This window comes from Neoarius graeffei, chromosome 24, assembly GCF_027579695.1.
Source record: "Neoarius graeffei isolate fNeoGra1 chromosome 24, fNeoGra1.pri, whole genome shotgun sequence".
Taxonomy (NCBI): domain Eukaryota; kingdom Metazoa; phylum Chordata; class Actinopteri; order Siluriformes; family Ariidae; genus Neoarius; species Neoarius graeffei.
The window spans coordinates 21547961-21567976 of record NC_083592.1 but is presented as its reverse complement, the minus strand read 5'-3'; the positions used below and the strand labels follow the sequence as shown (position 1 = coordinate 21567976).

General features: G+C 43.2%; 1 protein-coding gene across 8 annotated transcripts in view; it reads left to right on the top strand.

The window, feature by feature from the left end:
* cntrl (centriolin) overlaps positions 1-20016 on the top strand; it is a 743138-nt gene that overhangs the window by 142426 nt on the left and 580696 nt on the right. For all 8 annotated transcript variants that reach the window (XR_009651398.1, XM_060906888.1, XM_060906886.1 and 5 more), the window contains 2 exons: positions 143-269; positions 359-501. Coding sequence is in view for 7 of the 8 variants with exons in the window: in XM_060906888.1 (XP_060762871.1) it covers positions 143-269; positions 359-501 (270 nt within the window). In the remaining variant the exon portion in view is untranslated. The remainder of the gene's footprint in view (positions 1-142; positions 270-358; positions 502-20016) is intronic.

The following is a 20016-nucleotide window of genomic DNA, read 5'->3' as shown; positions in this document are numbered from 1 at the left end:
TCTGCATTGCTCTGTTTATTAGCTAGCTTCTTAGGCATCCGTTAGATGATGATGACGACTTGTCACATGATGTGGTGGAAAGTGATTAATTGAAAAATGCTGCACTATTAATGTGTATCCTAATTTGTATTTTGCTTATTAGATATCAGACACAGATGTCCCACCCTCCAGTGTTCAACACCAGGAGTTAGCCAGACTGAATCAAGTTTTGAAAAAGCAACTGGTTCAGATGAAACGGCTTCAAGAACAGCTGGCTCAGGCACTAGAAGGTAACAGCATCAATTTCTGGATTATTAAATAAACTTTGGCCTATTTAAAGAATTTACTTTATTAATGCTTCCATTGCATGCATGTATAGATAACAGTGGAGACCTGGATGAGTTGATTGAGGAGATGGAAGCCCTCAGAAATGTGCTGCTGCAGCAGAGCAATTACCTGTCCAGGTTTGGATGTCCTCCACAAAGCAGTGGATACTGGTACTACGTATCACCATACCAAAATGTAAGTCTAGTTTAATACCTAGACAGCTTTTCATGCTAAGACCTTTATGTTTATACCATAATATTTGTGTCAGTACTTAATCAAACTTTTCTTACAAGTGTACCCCATAATGGTATGTAATTTAAATAACAATAATTGACTTAAGGCTTCTTAAGTCAATTATTATTTAATTTCATAATTATTTTATAAACGTTAAAAAAAAATGCCAACCTGTAACGTAAATTTAAAACTATCATTATACCCTAATGGTACGTTCACATCAAATATGGCGAGAGCATCAAAACGACCAGAAATCATTCATTTTCTATGAAAGCCTGTGCCTCTTCGTGGTAAGCAGCGGCTTGATTGTTGATGCCATGTCTTGGACGGTAGGGATGTCAGAATAAATTTGAAGCCTAGGCAAGTTTATGGTAACGAGCTATGATGTGGTTCAGCAGCAAGCAATCACAATTTAGAAGTGCTCTACTCTAAAGAATACAGGAGAACACAATCATTTAAATTTTGGTTAAAATTTCACTTGGCATCAACACAAAAGTCACACCATACAAACTGCTTTTAATTAGTTTGTTGTTGGTTTATTTTCTTACTAAACATAATCATCATTTTCCTTCATCCATCGATTTCTTACCATCACATTTAAAAGATTTTATGAGGTTAACTTGTACCCTACTTATGGTCAGTTAGTACAAAGATACTGGTTGATGTGTGTTTGCTTTGCGGCCCTTTTAAATAAATTTGCAGGACGAAGCATTCTGAACGAACTTGTAGCCGCCTATTTCATCTATGTCACAGAGCATCCGTGAACTTTGACAGTGTCTGTGGCAGCTCAGCCAGAGGAAAATTTAATGCTCTAGCCACTTTTGTGTGACTGTACCATAAGGCTGCAATTATACTTGATGTATGACGGTGTGTGTACACATAGACGTGGACTTGTTTCATACTTACTGGCATTTGTACTAAATATGTTCTTGATCTTGATTGAGAGTTTGTTAAAAATAATTTTTGCACTGTCTTGTTTTCGCATGCCCAAAGTATGCAAGTAGTTCCTTCCAGCATGGCTATAATTAGTTTGTTGTTGGTTTATTTTCTTATTAAACATAACCAGGGCTGTAGCAGCGGGAAGTAGCACAGGGCTTCATGTGAAAAGGGACCCCTTGAGGTTGCCTGGCATCATGTGTTTTACTGCAGTACAGTTGGTGTCATATTCAGACATTCGGATATTTCTCGTCTGTATTGCATGAACAGCATGCTGAACTACTGTGAGACTACATGCTTTTGAATGTGACATCAAAAAGAACCATGCCCGTTTGATCAAGTCCGGTAACTTCTGATTCAGCACTAGTCAAACATTTTCTCTCTCTGGCTATCTAGGTCACTGAAATGTTAGGAACCATTTCTAAGATGCTGGAAAAAGAAAAGTGAGAAAAGTTTGACATTAGCAACTACCTGATCTCAGGAGGATCTTGGTGATTAGGACATATTAACTGCAAGCCACTGCAACTAGCTACTACTCACACAGATTAACTGAATATTTCAGTTGGAAATAATTAGCAAGTGATTAGTACAATGTTAGGTTTCGATCTGTCTGTACAGATCAATTCAAACAGGAGGTTGAATTGACAAAGTGTGATCTAGGAATGTAGACCTCTGCCGCCTAAGAGGCCGCTCACGGATCCAAGAGCAAACAGTCACTGGCACAGACACAGCTGCTCAGAGGTGTTTCTCAGTTTGTCATACAAACATGAGTATATATTCACATTCAAGAGTGTGTTGTACCCATGTGTTTGGATGATAATGATTTATTTGACGATGCGTTATATATGTATAATGTAAATGTGTGATGAAGCATTACGTCACTGGCTTAGACTACACTACTGCATGAAAGTGTGTACCATTACATCACCTGTCAGGATCATAGTCTTATGAAAAGAAAAAAGACATGACTGGTCAACATAACTTTCATTAAGCAGAGAGCAGAATGTGTAAGCGAAGATAAATCTCAAAGATTTAACTTTACAAGTAGAAATCAGACCAGTCTATACCAGTTTCAAGCATGCCAAACAAATATTTTTATCAATGCCCTCTTCGATTCTGAAAGGATCTGATGCATGCTTGCAACACTGGACTTTCCTTGTCTTTAAGTTTGGGATCTTGCAATGGTACGGCTATATAAGTGGCATTCACAAGTCGTGCCAGCATGCAGGCCATAAGTAAGTGTTATGAGAAAGCTAATACATAAGTTACTATATGTGTATGAGAAGAGGTCCCCTAAGGACTTCTTGATTGCTGTATTTCTCCTGTCTTTTTTGGGTAAGGTTAGAGTTAGGGATGCTGTAGGACACCTTTTCAGATGACTGGCATGTATCCACTGTGGCTGGGAGTCAATGAGGACGGCTGTTCTCGTTCAGGCTGTGCATTAATCTGGAAGAAATGTGTGAGTAGGCTTTTCTGCAGGCAGAGGGAGAGACACAGAGACATCACCAAATATACTGCTCAAGTTTTCAATCAAAGATTAAGTAATTGCCAACAATCACATCCAGATCACCTGTAAATGAACACCAGGGTTATTTTTGGTCCAAGGGGTTGGGAATAGTTGGCCCATAATTACTTCAAAAGGAGACAGTTTGCATCTCAAATTTGGGAGTTATTCTAATTTTGCAAGGGATGGACTGTAGAAGGTCAAGTCAGCCTCAGTAGCCTGAGTCTAGGTCTCATCTGTCACGAGACAAAGAAAAATGAGAAAACGGTGAATAATTGGGTGATTCAGAAATACTTGGGCATGGTTTGCCCTCTTTGGCTGCCTGCTTAGCAACTTGGTCCATTAAGTGGTTCCCACTGGCCTCAGTTGAGTCACCAGTCACCTTTGGTTTTGATGATGGATAATTGTTTTGGGCAGGGAGCATGCTTCCAAAAGATCCGTGACGAGAGTTAATAGTGGCCCCTGATACTGGCCCATTGTAAGATTCCCACTAAAAGATTATCTAGTGGCATCTGTGCCCACCATAAAGGGATGAGTGTTGCCATCTACACAAAGATCAATTATGGGCAATGTACTGGAATCAGTAGCAAGAATCAGGGGCATTATATTGGGGTTTGTGTCACCCTGCAGGCAGCCCTGTCTAAACTCCCAAGCAGTGGGATACTTGGGGGGGCACCTATGTGTCTGAGTTTGATGTCTGTGGACCGAGAGTAGGCAGATTACAATTTTCAAAACGAGTGTTACCTTTTCTCTTGTTACATGCCTTTTTCTGGCATTCACATTCCCAGTGACCAGCTCTGCCACAGTAACGGCATTGGCCAGGCTTAAGGTCAAACTTCCAGTCACCTGGGAACGCTGTCTGCGTTGTGGCATCGACCGATGATTTACGCTCATCTGTCGGAGATTTGGGCTTAATCACAGGGTCAAAAGTACCAGCGCGATCCAAGTCTCGAGTCTTATGACCCACTTCCTCAATGCTCCTGTCATTTAGAGCACCTGCAGTAGAAATTATCAAAACATGAGCATTTTCAGGAAGCAGGTTATTCAAAAAAGTTATGAAAAGCATAGTGAAATGCCTACCATCCGCAGGATCAGAGGGCAGCCCTGCGTGCTCATTCCATGTAGTTTTAAAACATTGTTTGTTTGTTTGTTTGTTTATTTGTTTGTTTGTTTAAATGGCAGTGCAGAATTCATTCTGGTCTTGTTTAACACCTGTCACTTGAGAGAGATGTTCAAACATACTTGTAATGTGTTTTTGCATCAGACCATGCAGAATAATACTCCCGATCATCCTCGGACCCCTGTGTAAGTTTGAGAGGCAAGGTCATAGTAATCGCTTAAAGCTCTCACCTCCTCCTACAACATGGCATCAGTGACCTCCAGCCCCAAAACATGTGAGAATACAGCGATAATCAGGACCAGTGAGTTGAGCATGAATGTGAGTGTGCATGTACGTCTTTAGGGCTAGGAAGTGCTTGGATAATAGCATGAATGTCCGATAGTTGGGGAGATGAAATATGGTAATCTTCTCCCATAACCACAAAATGGAAGGCTGGGTTAGGTCGTGTATCATGTGACCTGTATTGGTTTGCAATGTTTCTGAGTAGTATTGGATCTATAGTAATCACATCTCGTCTGGAGCAGACAGGTGCAATATTTGCATTCTTTTCAATGGGGAAATTCTGCTCAGAACACACTTGCTGCTTCTGCATATGTGTTAGTCTGTGGAGGCACAGCAGGCTGAGCACAGTTCATAGCTTCATAACACAGTGGAGCTGGAGCCTTTCCACATGCATTTACAGATGATACAGGGACAGATGAGCATGCCACCATTGCAGAATTGGTCAATTTCACATCTTTTCTTCTATGAATTTTACCAGCCTTTTTCCATGAGTGTGGGCACTGTCCCAATTATGTTTCTGATAACGCCAGGCATTCAAACTACACTTCATGTAGTCAAAATCCCAGCTGGGATCTGCCAGCTTATCATATACCATTAAACCAGCACTTAACAAATGGTTCTCATCAAAAGTACCGTCTCTAGGATAAGGTTTCCATTGTGATTGAGCCTCCATCTATCTGGCCAAATTATCAACCAGAGGTTGCACAAAATGGCCAAAGCCCTTATCACACATGAATTGATTTGATTGGATTTGGAGTCCGATCTTCAGCTTTAGACTGACTGCTTCCACCCATTTTGACGTACACAAAACGCACACAAGGAGAATTGCCTAGGTGGAGTAAGGTAAAATTTCAACAAATTATAGTCTTGGGAAATAATTTTCAGGTTAGAGTATGTAGACCTCTCAACCTGTGTCTGAAAACACCATTAAGACCATATCCACACAGTATATGGCAGCTTTAGAATGTGTGGTTGAGTAAGACTCAACGACCTCCTTATTCCCCAAAAACACCTGGACAAATCAGCCAGATCAAAACACAGTCTCTTCCAGTCGGTCCTAGGAAACATCATAGGACTATTTATACAGTGCACGTATGCGTGCGATTGGGATAACCAGATTTCAGATCTCCAGATGGAAGAAAAGAACTTTAATGTTTTTTAAAAAAAAAAAAAAAATCTCTTACCTTCCACATGGAGATCCTGGACATGAGCCCCCAGAAAACTGTTAGGTTTTGATCTGTCCGTACTGAGGGAGGTTGAATTGACAAAGTATGATCTAGGAATGTAAACCTCTGCTGATTTAAGAGATTCTGCCTCATGGATCGATCTGGGAGCAAACAGTCACTGACACAGACACAGCTGCTCAGAGATGTTTCTCAGTTTATTGTAGGACAAAAATATATTCACATTCAAGAGAGTGTTGTACCTGCGTGATTGGATGATTTAATTGATGAAGCTAGGTTATCAGTGTATAATGTAAATGGGTGGTGACTCATTACATCACGGATTTACACTATACTACTGCATGAAAAAACAGACTTGATGTCCCATTCCATCATCCATCGTAGTCTTATGAAAAGGAAAAAAAAAGACATTACTGGTCAACATAATCTTCATTAAGCAGAGAATGTGCAAGTGAAGATAAATCTCAAGGATTTAACTTAACCAAAACAAGTAGCAATCAGGACTGCCTTTACCAATTTCAAGAGCAAATAGCAATCAGACCAGCCTATACTGGTTTCAAGCATACCAGACAAATGTTTTTAACAGTCACTCCAGAGGTTATGCAACAAAAATTACTCACTAGTTGGGCATATTTAAACTAATATTTGTAATGTGATGGATTTTTAAAATAACTATTAGTAGTTTTAGCATGCTGATTGAACAAGATGTACAATACTGTGCACCTTTTCTAGATTATACAATGGACATATTTTCTGAAACTCTTCTCTCGATTGTACTCGCTGCAGTCATAAACCTGGTCTTTTCATTTTTGCTTGCCTTGATATCTGTTTTTCTCTCTATTTTACACACACACACACACACACACACACACACACACACACACACACACACACACACACACACTGTGGACTCAGACTCTTAAACAGGTTTTCAGCATTTTTGGGTGGGTCAGAAATCATGGCTTGATGATACACTGGAGCCAAACTTAGCATAACCCCTTTTGATGTTTATTTTGACTGGATAGCCACATTGAATTTTCAAGATCGGTGGCACGGTGGTGTAGTGGTTAGCACTGTCGCCTCACAGCAAGAAGGCTCTGGGTTCGAGCCTAGTGGCTGATGGTGGTGTAGTGGTTGGCACGTTCGCCTCACAGCAAGAAGATTCTGGGTTCAAATGTTCTCCCAGTGGCCAGCCCCCCCCCCCCCCCCCCCCCCCCCCCCCACACACACACCCCGACCGCCTTTCTGTGTGGAGTTTGCATATTCTGCCTGTGTCTGTGCAGGTTTCCTCCGGGTTCCCCCACAGTCCAAAGACATACAGGTTAGGTTAATTTGGTGGCTCTAAATTGACTGTAGGTGTGAGTGTGAATGGATTGGATTAGATTAGATAAGATTAGATAAAACTTTATTGATCCCTTTGGGAGGGTTCCCTCAGGGAAATTAAGATTCCAGCAGCATCATTACAGATAAACAGAGAAAAGAAATAGAGAAAAACTTCTAGATAAATTAAAATAAATTTATTTACATATACAAATATAAAAGAATAAGATATGGGGGGAAAGGGGGGAGAAGTGGGGTTAGGGTAAGTGTGTGTGTGGGGGGGGAGCAGGAAAGATATTGCACTTTATATTGCACATTATCCGGTATTGCTTATCGTTAGGCTAGGCTAGGCTACTGCTCCTTCCCGTCCTCTGTCCTCCTGTTACCCCTACTCCCCCCCCCAGAGAGGAGTTGTACAGTCTTATGGCGTGAGGGACAAAGGAGTTTTTGAGTCTGTTCGTCCTGCACTTGGGAAGGAGCATTCGGTCACTGAACAGGCTCCTCTGGTTGCTGATGACGGTGTGCAGAGGGTAACTGGCGTCGTCCATGATGTTCAATAGTTTGTCCATAGACCTCTGCCACTGTCACCAGAGAGTCCAGCTTCATGCCGGCCCGCCTGATCAGTTTGTCCAGCCTGGATGTGTCCTCCTTGGATGTGCTGCCCCCCAGCACACCACAGTGTAAAACAGGACACTGGCGACCACAGACTGATAGAACATCCACAGGAGTTTCCTGCAGATGTTAAAGGACCGCAGCCTCCTAAGGAAGTATAGCCTGCTCTGTCCCTTCCTGTATAAGTGATTGGTGTTACAAGTCCAGTCCAGCCACAGCCCGAGGTACTTGTAGGAATCCACAGCCTCCACTTCGACTCCCTCGATCAGAACTGGTCGTGACCTTGGTCTGGACCTCCCAAAGTCAGTGACCACCTCCTTGGTCTTCGAGGTGTTGAGCTGCAGATGGTTCCTGTTGCACCATACAGCAAAGTCCCTCACCAGGCTCCTATACTCCTCCTCTCTGTCGTCACTGATACACCCAACGATGGCTGTGTCATCGGCAAACTTCTGAATGTGACACCGCTCCGAGTTGTAGCAGAAGTCTGCGGTGTACAGGGTGAAGAGAAGAGGGGCCAGCACCATGCCCTGGGGTGCTCCAGTGCTGCTAATTACAGTGTCAGACGTGATGTCCTTCAGCCTGACGTACTGCTGCCTGTCAGTGAGGTAGCTGGAGATCCAGGTGACCAGGCAGGGGTCCACTCGCATCCTGTTCAGGTTGTCCTGAAGCAGTAGGGACTGGATGGTGTTGAAGGCACTCAAGAAGTCCAAGAAGAGGATCCTCACTGTGCCATTTCCCTAATCCAGATGTGAGTGGGCTTGGTGTAGCAGGTAGAGGATGGCGTCTTCCACACAAACACCTGCCCGGTACGCAAACTGCAGACAGTCCTGGGCATGTTGTACTTGGGGTCTGAGGAGGCTGAGGAAGAGACGCCCCGTCGTCGTCTTCAGATGTAAAGTGAGCGCCACCGGTCGGAAGTCGTTCAGCTCGCTGGGCTGATTCTTTTTGGGAACTGGAACGATACATGAGGTCTTCCAGAAGGTTGGCACTCTCCCTAGCTGCAGGCTGAGGTTGAAGATGCGTTGGAGTGGTTCACCCAGTTCAGCAGAGCAGGTTTTCAGTAGTCGTGGGCACACCTTGTCCGGGCCTGCTTGCTTTCCTGAGGTGAAGCTTCCTCAGTTGACCTCTGACCTGGTCTGCAGTAATGCGTAGAAGAGTCTAGGGGGAGGAGGGGGCTGCTGTGATGACTGGGGGGAGGTGTGTTGAGGGAAGAAGGAGAGATGGCTGCAGTGAGGGAGAGGGCGGGGGGGACGTGGGCTGGTTGAACCGATTGAAGAAGTCATTCAACTCGTTTGCCCTCTCCACTGTCCCCTCAACGACTCTGGTCTTTGTATTGTGGCCTGTGATAGTTTTCACACCTTCCCAGACCTCCCTCATGCTGTTCTCCTTCAGCTTCTGCTCCATCTTTCTCCTGTAGCTGTCCTTAGCTTCCCTCGTGCTGCTTTCATCGCCTCCCTATCCCTGCTCCTGAAGGCGGCCTTCTTCCTGTTGAGGACAGCTTTGACTTCCTGTGTTACCCATGGCTTGTTATTAGGGTAACACCATACAGCAGGGGTGCCCAACCTTTTTTCAACCAAGATCTACTTTTGAAGTTGATGGTGTGCCGAGATCTACCAAGTCAAAACAGAAGGGGCGGCCAATAAACAAGGAACCCCAATAGCAGATCAAGCTTAATTGAGGGTTTTTTATTTTTTTTGTACTGGAGAATAAACAGTAAATCCAACAAATGAGGAAACACTCAAAGTTTCAATAATAGGTTGTCCAAAATAGAACTTCACAAGACACACACACACACACACACACACACTCTCTCTCTCTCTCTCTCTCTCTCTCTCACAAACGCATTCTCTCAACCACACACACACACACACACACACACAAACACATACTCCAAAAGTCTAACAAAAAGAGCAGTCCAGAAACTCCAGAAAAGGCTGGGCCAAAAATTCAAAAGCAGTAATTCCACATAGTAACACACACACACACACACACACACACACACACACACACACACACACACACACACACACACACAATAACTTTCACAAATGCATTATCTTCAAAACATCAAAAAAGATGAGTCCAGAAACTGCAGAAAAGGCAGGGCAGTCTAAAAATCCAAAAAATAGGTAAGTCCGCAGTAAAAGACAATTAAAATCCCAAAAAGAAAAGTTTTCAAGGAGAAGGGAAGTCCAATATTCCAAACTTCACTGGGCAGGCAAACATGAATTCAACTGAAAAACAGATAAAATCAGAACATACTCTTCTAAGTATCACACAAGGAGAAGGACATGGCAATCTGACACAGAACACACAGGAAACTGAACTAGGAGGAGACATTCAGGTAAACAAAAGACGACAGGTGGTGACAGCTAATAATTGTTGTGCACCTAGATACCTTAATTATGCACATGACAAAGAAAAGCAAACTAAAATTTTAAATATGTCTAATTCAAGATAAAAAAAAAAAAAATCAGTTCTCTACCTTAGTGAGACTCCTGGCACTGGGCGGAGGCAGCTAGCTTCTCATAATCCGGACAGTAGGAGCTGAGTGCCAGCCTTAAGCAGGCCGCAAGGTGGTCATCAGTCAGTGTGGTTCTGTACTTGGACTTGATTATTTTCATGTGTGAAAAGGCAGACTCCTATGTGGATCCAAAAAGGGCAGTCATATTCAGTGCACATTGTCTGAGGCTTGGATACTTCTCTTCCAGCAGCAGGTTCCAGAATTCGCCACTCATGCCAAGTGTTGCTCTGGATTTGATTTCAATGTCATTTTGCAGTGTGAGAATTTCATTCTCAACAGCACTGGCATCCAGGTTGAAGAGTGAGGCTAGGTTGGACGTAATGCGATCAACATTGTCACCAAAAGGGAAGCACAGAAAGCTGGCTACAGGCTCAATGGACGCAAAGTTGGTAAACCGGCGCTCAAACTCCGACAGAATGATTTGGATTTGGTGCTCATAACGAGCAAGTTCCACACCGTCTTTGCCCTGACGGCGGAGCTCTGCCTCCATGTGCGGAAAGTTCCTCAAATCACACCGTTGCAGCCTGCTTAACAGCAGGTGCAACTTGGCTTTAAATGTGTTCACTGAACTGATCATGCTGACGATGTGCTTTCCTTTCCCCTGCAACTCGAGATTCAAGTCATTGATCTTATTGGTGACATCGGTGAGAAAAGCCAAATCAATGAGCCACTGCCCGTCCTCTAGTTGAGTATAATCAGCAGCATGGGTTATTGTGTGCTTCAGGGATTCTTTAATTTCAGGCAAAAGCTCCAAAAATCTTTCAAGGAATTTTCCTCTGCTCAGCCACCTGACGTCGGTGTGCAGCAGCAGATCGGTGTGGTCTGCGCCTGTCTCCTCCAGCTGGGCACGGAATAGCCGCCTCTGTAAACTCCTGGCACGAACAGAGCACACGATTTTCGTAGCTACATCCATGATGTCTTTCATGTTTAAAATCTTCCCGCACAGCCCTTGTTAGTGAATGATTCAGTGGTAGTTCAAAAAAATCCGGGAAAGATTTGGACTGTTTGCACAAAGCAACGAATCCAGCGGTATGTCCAACCATTGATGGAGCCCCATCCGTTGTGATTGAAACAAGTTTGAAGAGGGGCAAATGGGTCTTAGTGACGAACTCCATAAAAGTGTCAAAAATATCCAACCCTCTCGTGTGCCCTTTCAGAGGCAAAATGGTTAGCAGCTCTTCCTTTGCACTCATGTCATCAAAAACCATTTGAATAAAAACACATAACTGAGCTGCGTCCACAGCATCGGTAGATTCGTCAAATTGTAAAGAAAAACAAAGATGCGTGTCGATGTCATTTCTTAGCTGCTGTTCAACATACTCTGACATTGTCTCGCACCGCCTTGTAACAGTGTTTCTGGATAGCTGCAGGTCATGAATAGCCGACATGATCTCGTTCTTATTTTTGAAGTCAGCAAAAAGTGCATCTGCGGCCTCCACAAGTGCTTCTTTCACCATTTCACCGTCTTTAAAACATTTCTGACGTTTTGCGAGAATGTGACTAACACGGTAAGACACTATCGTTGCAGCTTTACTTTTATTGACAGGTCTAGTGAACACTGCCTGCTTCGCAGCTAGCTGTCTCCTGAGTTCGTTCACCTTTTGGGTTCGCAGAGCTGATTTCGCCGGGAAGTCAGTAGCATACCTCTTGTGAATGGTGTTAAAATGTCGCTCCAAATTGCCCTTCTTTGGGATGGCCACGGTCGCGTTACAGATCAGACACACTGGTCTGAATTTGAATAAACAAAAAAGTAATCCTCTTCCCATTCGGAATGAAAGTGATAATTTTTGGCTTTTTTGACCTCCGCCATTAACTCTTTTTCGCGCTTTAGAGTCCTTAGTTACAACAACCTAGCAACCTTGCCAAACCATACCCAGCATGCACCAGAAAAGGTCGCGTGTATTATTATTATTATTATTATCGTTATGAAAATACATATTGGTTTTTCATGAACGATGACTTAATTACTGTGCTTTTTGAACAGGTTTTTTTTTCATAGCCTATTAAATAGACCTACATGGTTACAAAACATTTCTCGAGATCGACTAAAGCTCCGCCTGCGATCGACTGGTTGGGCACCCTTGCCGTACAGTCTTAGCGGGGGAGACCACGTCTGCACAGAAGTTGAGGTAATCTGTCAGACAGTGTGTCAGCCCCTCTATGTCCTCACAGTGTGGGCTAAGCAGCACATCCCAGTCCATGATGTCATAGCTGTCTCTGAGGGCATCTTCCATTTCAGGGGACCACCTCCTGATGTAGCTAGTTGTTGCAGGCTGCCTTTGAACCAGGGGGGTGTACTTCGGCTGTAGAAGAACCAGATTGTGGTTAGACTTCCCTAGTGGGGGGATGGGTGTGACTCTGTATGCATCCCTCACATTAGCATACAGCAAGTCAATTGTCCTGTTGTTCCTTGTTGGACAATCCACAGCCTGGTAAAAAGCAGCCAAAGTAGAGTCCAAAGTAGCATGATTAAAGTCCCCAGAAATGATGATGAATGCCTCAGGGTGCTGTGTCTGCAGCCTTGCTGTCACAGAGTGAATGCTGTCACAGAGTGAATCCTCTCACATGCAGCGTCTGCCCTCGGAGGGATGTAAACACAGATGGTAATCATGTGACTGAACTCCCTCAGCAGATAATATGGCCGCAGGCTAATGGCGAGCAGCTCCAAGTCCAGGCAACATAAAACTGTCTTTACGGAGATATGTCCCGGGTTACACCAGTGATTGTTGACATAAATGATGAGTCCCCCACCTTTGCTTTTCCCGTATGTGTTAGTGTCTCTGTCCGCTCTCACAGCAGTGAATCCCTGCAGGTCCACGTTGGCATCCGGTACGAGGTGTGTTAGCCATGTCTCCGTAAAGATACACAAGCTGCTCTCCCGGTAAATCCGCTGGTTGTTCAGAGCGGAAAGCTCGTCGACTTTATTCGGCAGCAAGTTCACATTCCCCATGATAATGGAGGGAATGGATGGTTTGTAGCGCTGCCGGTTGTCCGCTAGCCTTTAGCTTGGCTCCAGCTTTGCAGCCCCTGGGTTTCCTCCTCAACTCCGCTGGGATGGGGTGTCGTATCCTGGCTCGTCCCATTGTTTTCAGGGCCAGCAGCTCCTCTCTCGAATAAGTGAGAAAATTGGCTCCTGGTTGCGTGTTAAAGTTAAATATATCCATGTTATATAGTTAAACATACTATGTCTTCATAAGAAGAGCAAAAAAGTAAAAAAAAAAAAAAAGGTGGAAAAAAAGAGGTTTAAAGGTTTAAAGAGCTAAAAACCACAGAGCTACTGGAGAAGCAGCCGTCTCACACAGTGCCCACGCGTAGGATGTTTGTCTCTGTGCGTCAGTCCTGCGATGATTTGGGGACTTGTCCAGGGTGTACCCCGCTTCTCGCCCATAGTCAGCTGGGATAGGCTCCAGCTTGCCTGCGACCCTGCACAGGATAAGTGGCTGTGGATAACTGATGGATTTTCAAGGTCACACCCAGCTGCCATTGTGGATCACTTCTATTTTCTTTCAGAATGGCAAGTTTAGTGGCACAGCACCACTTTATTTCTGTGGAACCACCAAAATAAAAGCAAATATTGTTTTTGTTAATCTAAATGCACGCTGCCATTTTTCAAGTTTAATTGCAATAAAGGTGTGCTCCATTTTTGTGCTGTGTTGCTAAATGCTAGTTGAAAATGGACTCATTCATGGACTGTGACTTTGACAGAAAGAAATAAAGGAAACTATTAGTTTTATGGTTTTTCAACAAGCCTGAGTGAACTCGTGGGGGATGGGGGATTTGTTGGACAGCATCCAAACATCCCAGTTTACCAGAACACTCTATGCTGGGGAACTCTCCAGATCTGCTCCTTGACCTGATAAAACACCAGCCCCCCAGCCCCTCTGCCCCCCACCACTTGAACCAACCCTATGAGGCAATCCCCAAAAGTGGTCATGGCCTATTTTTTTTGAATTGCTTTTTGGCAAATAATAACGTCTGCATCTTGTATTTTGTTGATTTTATCAATTAAAATTGATATTTAGTTATAAAATGAACTATTCATATTTTCTGAATTTTCGTCATATGCTCGCGATCAAGCAGTGACAGGCAGCGCACGCGCCGAGAACTGTCAGTGTTCAGGACAGCAAAATGGCTAGCAGTAAGTGAAAAGTTGACAGAGAGTGCAGAGTTTTTAAAGAACAGTGGACCACTGATTATTTTTTTCGTTCAGTGTAAGGACCGTGCAGTTTGTCTTGTATGTCAAGAAAGTGTGTTGGTTTTCAAAGAATATAATCTTCATCATCACTACGAAACCCGCCACAAAGAGTATGCTAGTTTGCGAGGGCAAACAAGAGAAGACAGGATTCGGAGGATGAAATGCAGACTGGCTGCACAACAGAATGTATTCCTTCGCCAAACCCAGATCAACCAGGCTGCTGTCCGAGCTAGCTATAAGGTAGCTCACCTACTAGCTACCCATGGAAAGCTGTTTACTGATGGGGACTTTGTTAAAGTATGCATGCTTGCTGTGGCCGAGGAGGTGTGTCCCGACAAGAAGGATGTGCTCAATGCGGTGAGTCTCTCCGCACCTACTATGACCAGGCAAACCGAAGATTTGGGGGACAATGTGTATGACCAGCTGAATGAGAGAGCGTCAGAATTCGAGTTTTTTGCTTTGGCCATGGATGAGAGCAATGACGTGAGGGACACAGCACAACTGCTGTGATCTATTGATCTATTGCTCATATTATTAGAATTTCACTGTTTTTTTTAAAATGTATTTATTTTATAGGCCTATTTATTTGGCCTTTATTAAGTGCTGCACACAATTATTATTAATATTATTAATAATATCAACAGGCCTACCTACAATTTATAATTTTCCACTCCCCTTTGCCAGTGTCAGTCACCTCAACTAGACAGATGTTTCTTACCTTGACAGCTTTGATGTTATTTTTATTAAAAAATAAATAAATGGAATATCTGTGGTATTTCAAATTAAAACAAAGTGTGAGGACTCGATTACTACTTTTGCAAACCACTAGTAAAGATAAACAAATATGTGCCAGGAATCAAGTGTTGATATAGTAGTGTGGATAATAGTAGTGGGGATGGCTGTGCCAGGCTAGTAATCTCTACTAGACAATGAGGCCTACTGGTGGTCATATTTGTCTGGGTCATACAATTCTATGTTATATAGCTGACCCGGCCCTGGCCCCCCCATCACAGTCAGGAACGACAATGTGGCCCCCAGAGAAAAAAGTTTGGTGAGCCCCGATTTAAACAAATGTTTCCATTCTAGATTTTAAAACCGAGACTGTATCTGAGTCCCGAGCGCTAAATGGAAGGCTGTTCCATAACTGTGGGGCTTTGTAAGAAAGGCTTTTCCCCTTGCTGTAGCCTTCACTACTTGAGGTATCAACAAATAACCTGCACTGTTTTGATCTAAGTAGGTGTGCCAGGCCATAAAAAAAACAGAAGTTTGCTCAAGAACTGTGGTGCAAGACCATTCATTGCTTTATAGGTCAGTAGTAGTATTTTTTATATTCAATGCAAAATTTGAATGGGAGCCAAAGCAGTGCAGAAAAATTGAGGTGATGTGGTCATATCTTCTGGTTCTAGTAAAGATTCTTGCTGCTGCTTCTGAAATAATGGGAACTGGTTTATGCACCTACTAGGACATCCAGACAGTAGGGCATTACAATAATCTAACCTAGAGGCAACAAAAGTCAAGTATGAACTAATTTTTCTGCATCATGTAGTGACATATTTCCTAGCAAACTTTCTAAGATTGAAAGAAGGCTATCCTAGTAATATCTATATGAGCTTCAAACGAAAGACTGGAGTCAATAATCACACCAAGGCCTTTTACATGATGAAATAGAAAGGTCATCCAGAATTATGATGTAATTAGAAAGCTTACTTCTAGCTGCATGAGGTCCTAGTACAAGTATGTCTGTCTTGTCAGAATTAAGTATAAGGAAGTTAATAAGCATCTAGTGTCTCTAAAGTCCTTTACACATTCTTCAATTTTATTAGGTTGGTGTCTCTCATCTGGCTTTGCAGAAATATACAACTGTGTGTAGTCAAATAAGTGTAAGCTAATACCATGCTTATGAATAATATTACCCAGAGGTAACAGTGGGCCTAAAATATATCCTTGTGGAACACCAAACTTTACGTTAGTCTGCATAGAGAAGTCACCATGTACATCTACAAATTAATAATAATAAGGGGTGGGTTTGCTGAAAGCCTCTTAACCCTCTGGGGTTGAGAGCTTCGCTGACGAAGCTTGGCAGGTTTAGAATGAATAGGTCATGTATTTAGATAAAGATCTTCAAGTTTTTAATCATACAAGCATGATAAATATATTGACAAACTTTATACTTTCCTATGTGCCCACTGCCAAATATTATATCTTTTAAATTACCTAAATTGGATGAGACCTAAAACTTGTCCCCTTACTCAGGCACACCAGAATTGGAGCACTGAGCATCCACTTGTGCGTTCATAAGACTATTCACATGGTAACGGCATGATAATCACTTTCACTCTTTCGGTTTCGATTGGTTTCTCTTTCATGGTGGGAATGGCCACTGTAAACAGGATAAGATCTGTCAGCCATAGTTTGTAAAACTTGTTGCGAGATGGCATGCAGATTTTATGCCCTTTGGATGATTCAGGCTACGTTTACACTAGACCGTATCTGTCTCGTTTTCTTCGCGGATGCACTGTCCGTTTACATTAACCCCCCTGAAAAAGCGGGGAAACGGGAATCCGCCAGCGTCCACGTATTCAATCTAGATCGTATCAGCTCCGGTGCTGTGTAAACATTGAGAATACGCGAATACGCTGTGCTGAGCTCTAGCTGGCGTCTCATTGGACAACGTCACTGTGACATCCACCTTCCTGATTCGCTGGCGTTGGTCATGTGACGCGACTGCTGAAAAACGGCGCAGACTTCCGCCTTGTATCACCTTTCATTAAAGAGTATAAAAGTATGAAAATACTGCAAATACTGATGCAAATACTGCCCATTGTGTAGTTATGATTGTCTTTAGGCTTGCCATCCTTCCACTTGCAAGTAATAAGTGATATGCGCTGGGATCTCACACACAGCGGCTCAGTCCCGAATCGTGGCTTGTTCACTTCACTCGCGCGCTCTGTGAGCTGCGCAGGGCCGGAGTGCGCACCCTCCAGAGGGCACTCGCTGTTCAGGGCGGAGTGATTTGGAGCGCAGGATGCCTGCGGAGCCGAGCGTATCCGCGTATTGGTGTTGCTGTGTGCACGGCTAACGGTTTTAGTGTAAACGCGAATCGTTTTAAGAACGTTAATCTGATGATCCGCTGATTCGACGTAATGTAAACGTAGCCTCAGGACAGCGATTCAATTCAATCTTGAGAACTGCAACACTGATGTCGAGCAGTGTCATTTTTTACTTCGACACAATCCAACTGAAGATCAACTTGAGTAAGTGTAAATATTTATGAGCATATCGGTTGATATGCGTGCACTGTAGTGCATACAAAGGAAAAATGACTGAGCAATTTTTCCAGTGTTAAAAGTATTTTCCTCAAAAAAAGTTAATTTTGCTCTACTTTGAATTGAGAGTAAAATTTGGAGTTGAAGTGGGAGCAAAATTAGAGTAACATGAGGGGTGTTCACACGGCAACTTTTACTCCGGTGTAGCACCGTGGTTGCCCCGGTAGAGCGTTCACATGGTACAAAGTTATACCGGTGTAGTCCCTGAAACCTGCTTAAATGGGTGCAAATTTAACCCTGCTCGGGAGGTGGTTTAAGAAATTTACTCCGGAGTAAATGCTAGTTTGCGGGGCAGCACCGATATAAAATGGGACGCATGAACGCTACAGGGGTAGACTCGCTACGCGTGAGGAGAGTTGATTACATACGGGCATTGCATAATTTGCATCCTGGTATTTTGCGCTTCCAAAATGGCAAATATCAACAACAACAGAACTGCGTGTCTTCCAGTGTTGCCGGATTGGGCGGTTTTAAGTGCATTTTGGCAGATTTGAACATATTTTGGGCTGGAAAATGTCAGCAGTATCTGGCAACACTGGTGTCTTCATCCACGTTGTTTTCCCGGCGCTTGGTGATGCCATGACAACCGGGAAAAGGAAGTACATTTTCACGCATGCGCATATTTAATTTCCACATTATTACTATCATATAGCACGGTCGCAAAAACTGCCATATGACCGCAAGTGGGGCTGCACCGGTGCTAACACGCGTCTCTCTAGTAAGCAGGTTTGTGACATGTGAACGCTCCACAAAATTTACACCGGTGTAAGATATATCGCAACAAAATACATCGGTGCAGCATCGATGCAAATATGTGCTGTGTGAACACCCCTAGAGTTGCTTGTGGCTCTGAACAGAGTAAAATAGTACAAGAGTTAATTTCAAGACACGCTGAATAGTCAAATACCAGATAAATGAAGATGTTGTAAAAAGCAGTTTTTAGAACTGTGTTGGAATGTGTGGAAAAACATTACCTTACCCATTGTTACGAACTGTTTTGATCACTTGATCTGATGGGATTAAGAGTTGGTAGTGGGAGCGGTATTCACTCTTCTCATTGAATGGAATGGAATTTTTTACTCTTCTCATTGAATACCCCTCCCAATCCTTTATCCCAAAACAATAGGATATATGTATTTTGATGGCCAGTTAATTGTCCAAATCAGTGGAGCAGATTTAAGGTTTTGTGCTTGATACATTCCTAAGACTGAACAGAATCATATCAAGTGATCAAAGCAGTTTGTCAGAATGGGTTTTTTTTCTGATGAAAAAATGTTTTGTTTTTTTCACACATTCCATCATGGTTCTAAAACTGCTTTTTACAATTTCATTTGTTTTTTGTTTTTTAAAGTGCAATCATGACCTATATACACATTACATAGATATTATTGTAGCTGAATTTGTGCTGAACACAGTCGTATGACTTGGAAAATACTGCTTCTATTTGTTTGAAATTGACGACAAAATCAGAGTATGCCAAAATCCAGTGCCAGAAAATATCCTCAGACCCCAGAGGGTTAAGGCCAAGAGTGTCTTTAATTACCTCCTAATTAAGGTTTCCATTATCAAGCTAAGGCCAAACAAAATATGTGTTTCCGGTTACCTGACCGGCCCTGTAAAAACACTGCGACCCTTCAACTGTTTATGACCATGATAAACAAACTATTTCTCGCGCCCGACCCTACCTGCTTGGCAGCCACCTGGCGAGTCAAACGAGAACCGCAAGGGCGTGTCATATAAAGCACTCAGTATTTGCCGACAGACATGAGGCCCGCCAGGAGTAAATTGACAACCAACACGCCCAGTTGCGTCCCGAGGCGCGGGGCTAGCCAGCCCTGGCAGCACTGGTTCGTTGGGGACAGGGCAGAGGTCGCTGGCTGGCACCTCCCCTGTGCGAGTTACGAGCGTCCAAAGTCGGGCTGGTGCGGGCGATAGAAATGAAACTAAAGCGGAGCACCGTGGCTCTTCGTCCCGAGGCATGGGGCTAGCCAGCCATGGCAGCACTGCTTCGTTGGGGAGAGGGCAGAGGTCTCATGCGGGGAAAATAATTTAGTGTGGATATGGCTAGATAGTGATTGAAATAATGCATACATCACAAGGAACTGTTTGCTCAGGGTATAAATCAGGTATTCAACACTTCCAATGCTAGTCTATACTCAACTTAAGATATCTGAATTGATGATAAATCTGAAATTGGAGGAGTTTGTGTCAGTGAAATGATACATTCCTTGATTTCCTCCTGATTTAAACCTTGGAGCAAATAGTATGAACCATGGACTAACAGGGCTGAAAAATGAAAGCATTTGCATTTATTTTGCAACACAATTTACAAACACAGAATAGGAAACTTAAATATAGGAAATTTAGTTTCTTTATTTGAAAAGAAAATGGCACGCTGTATTCATTAGAACAACATAACAGCTGTATTCATTAGAACAACATAAGTGAACATTGCATTCATAGACAGAATAAG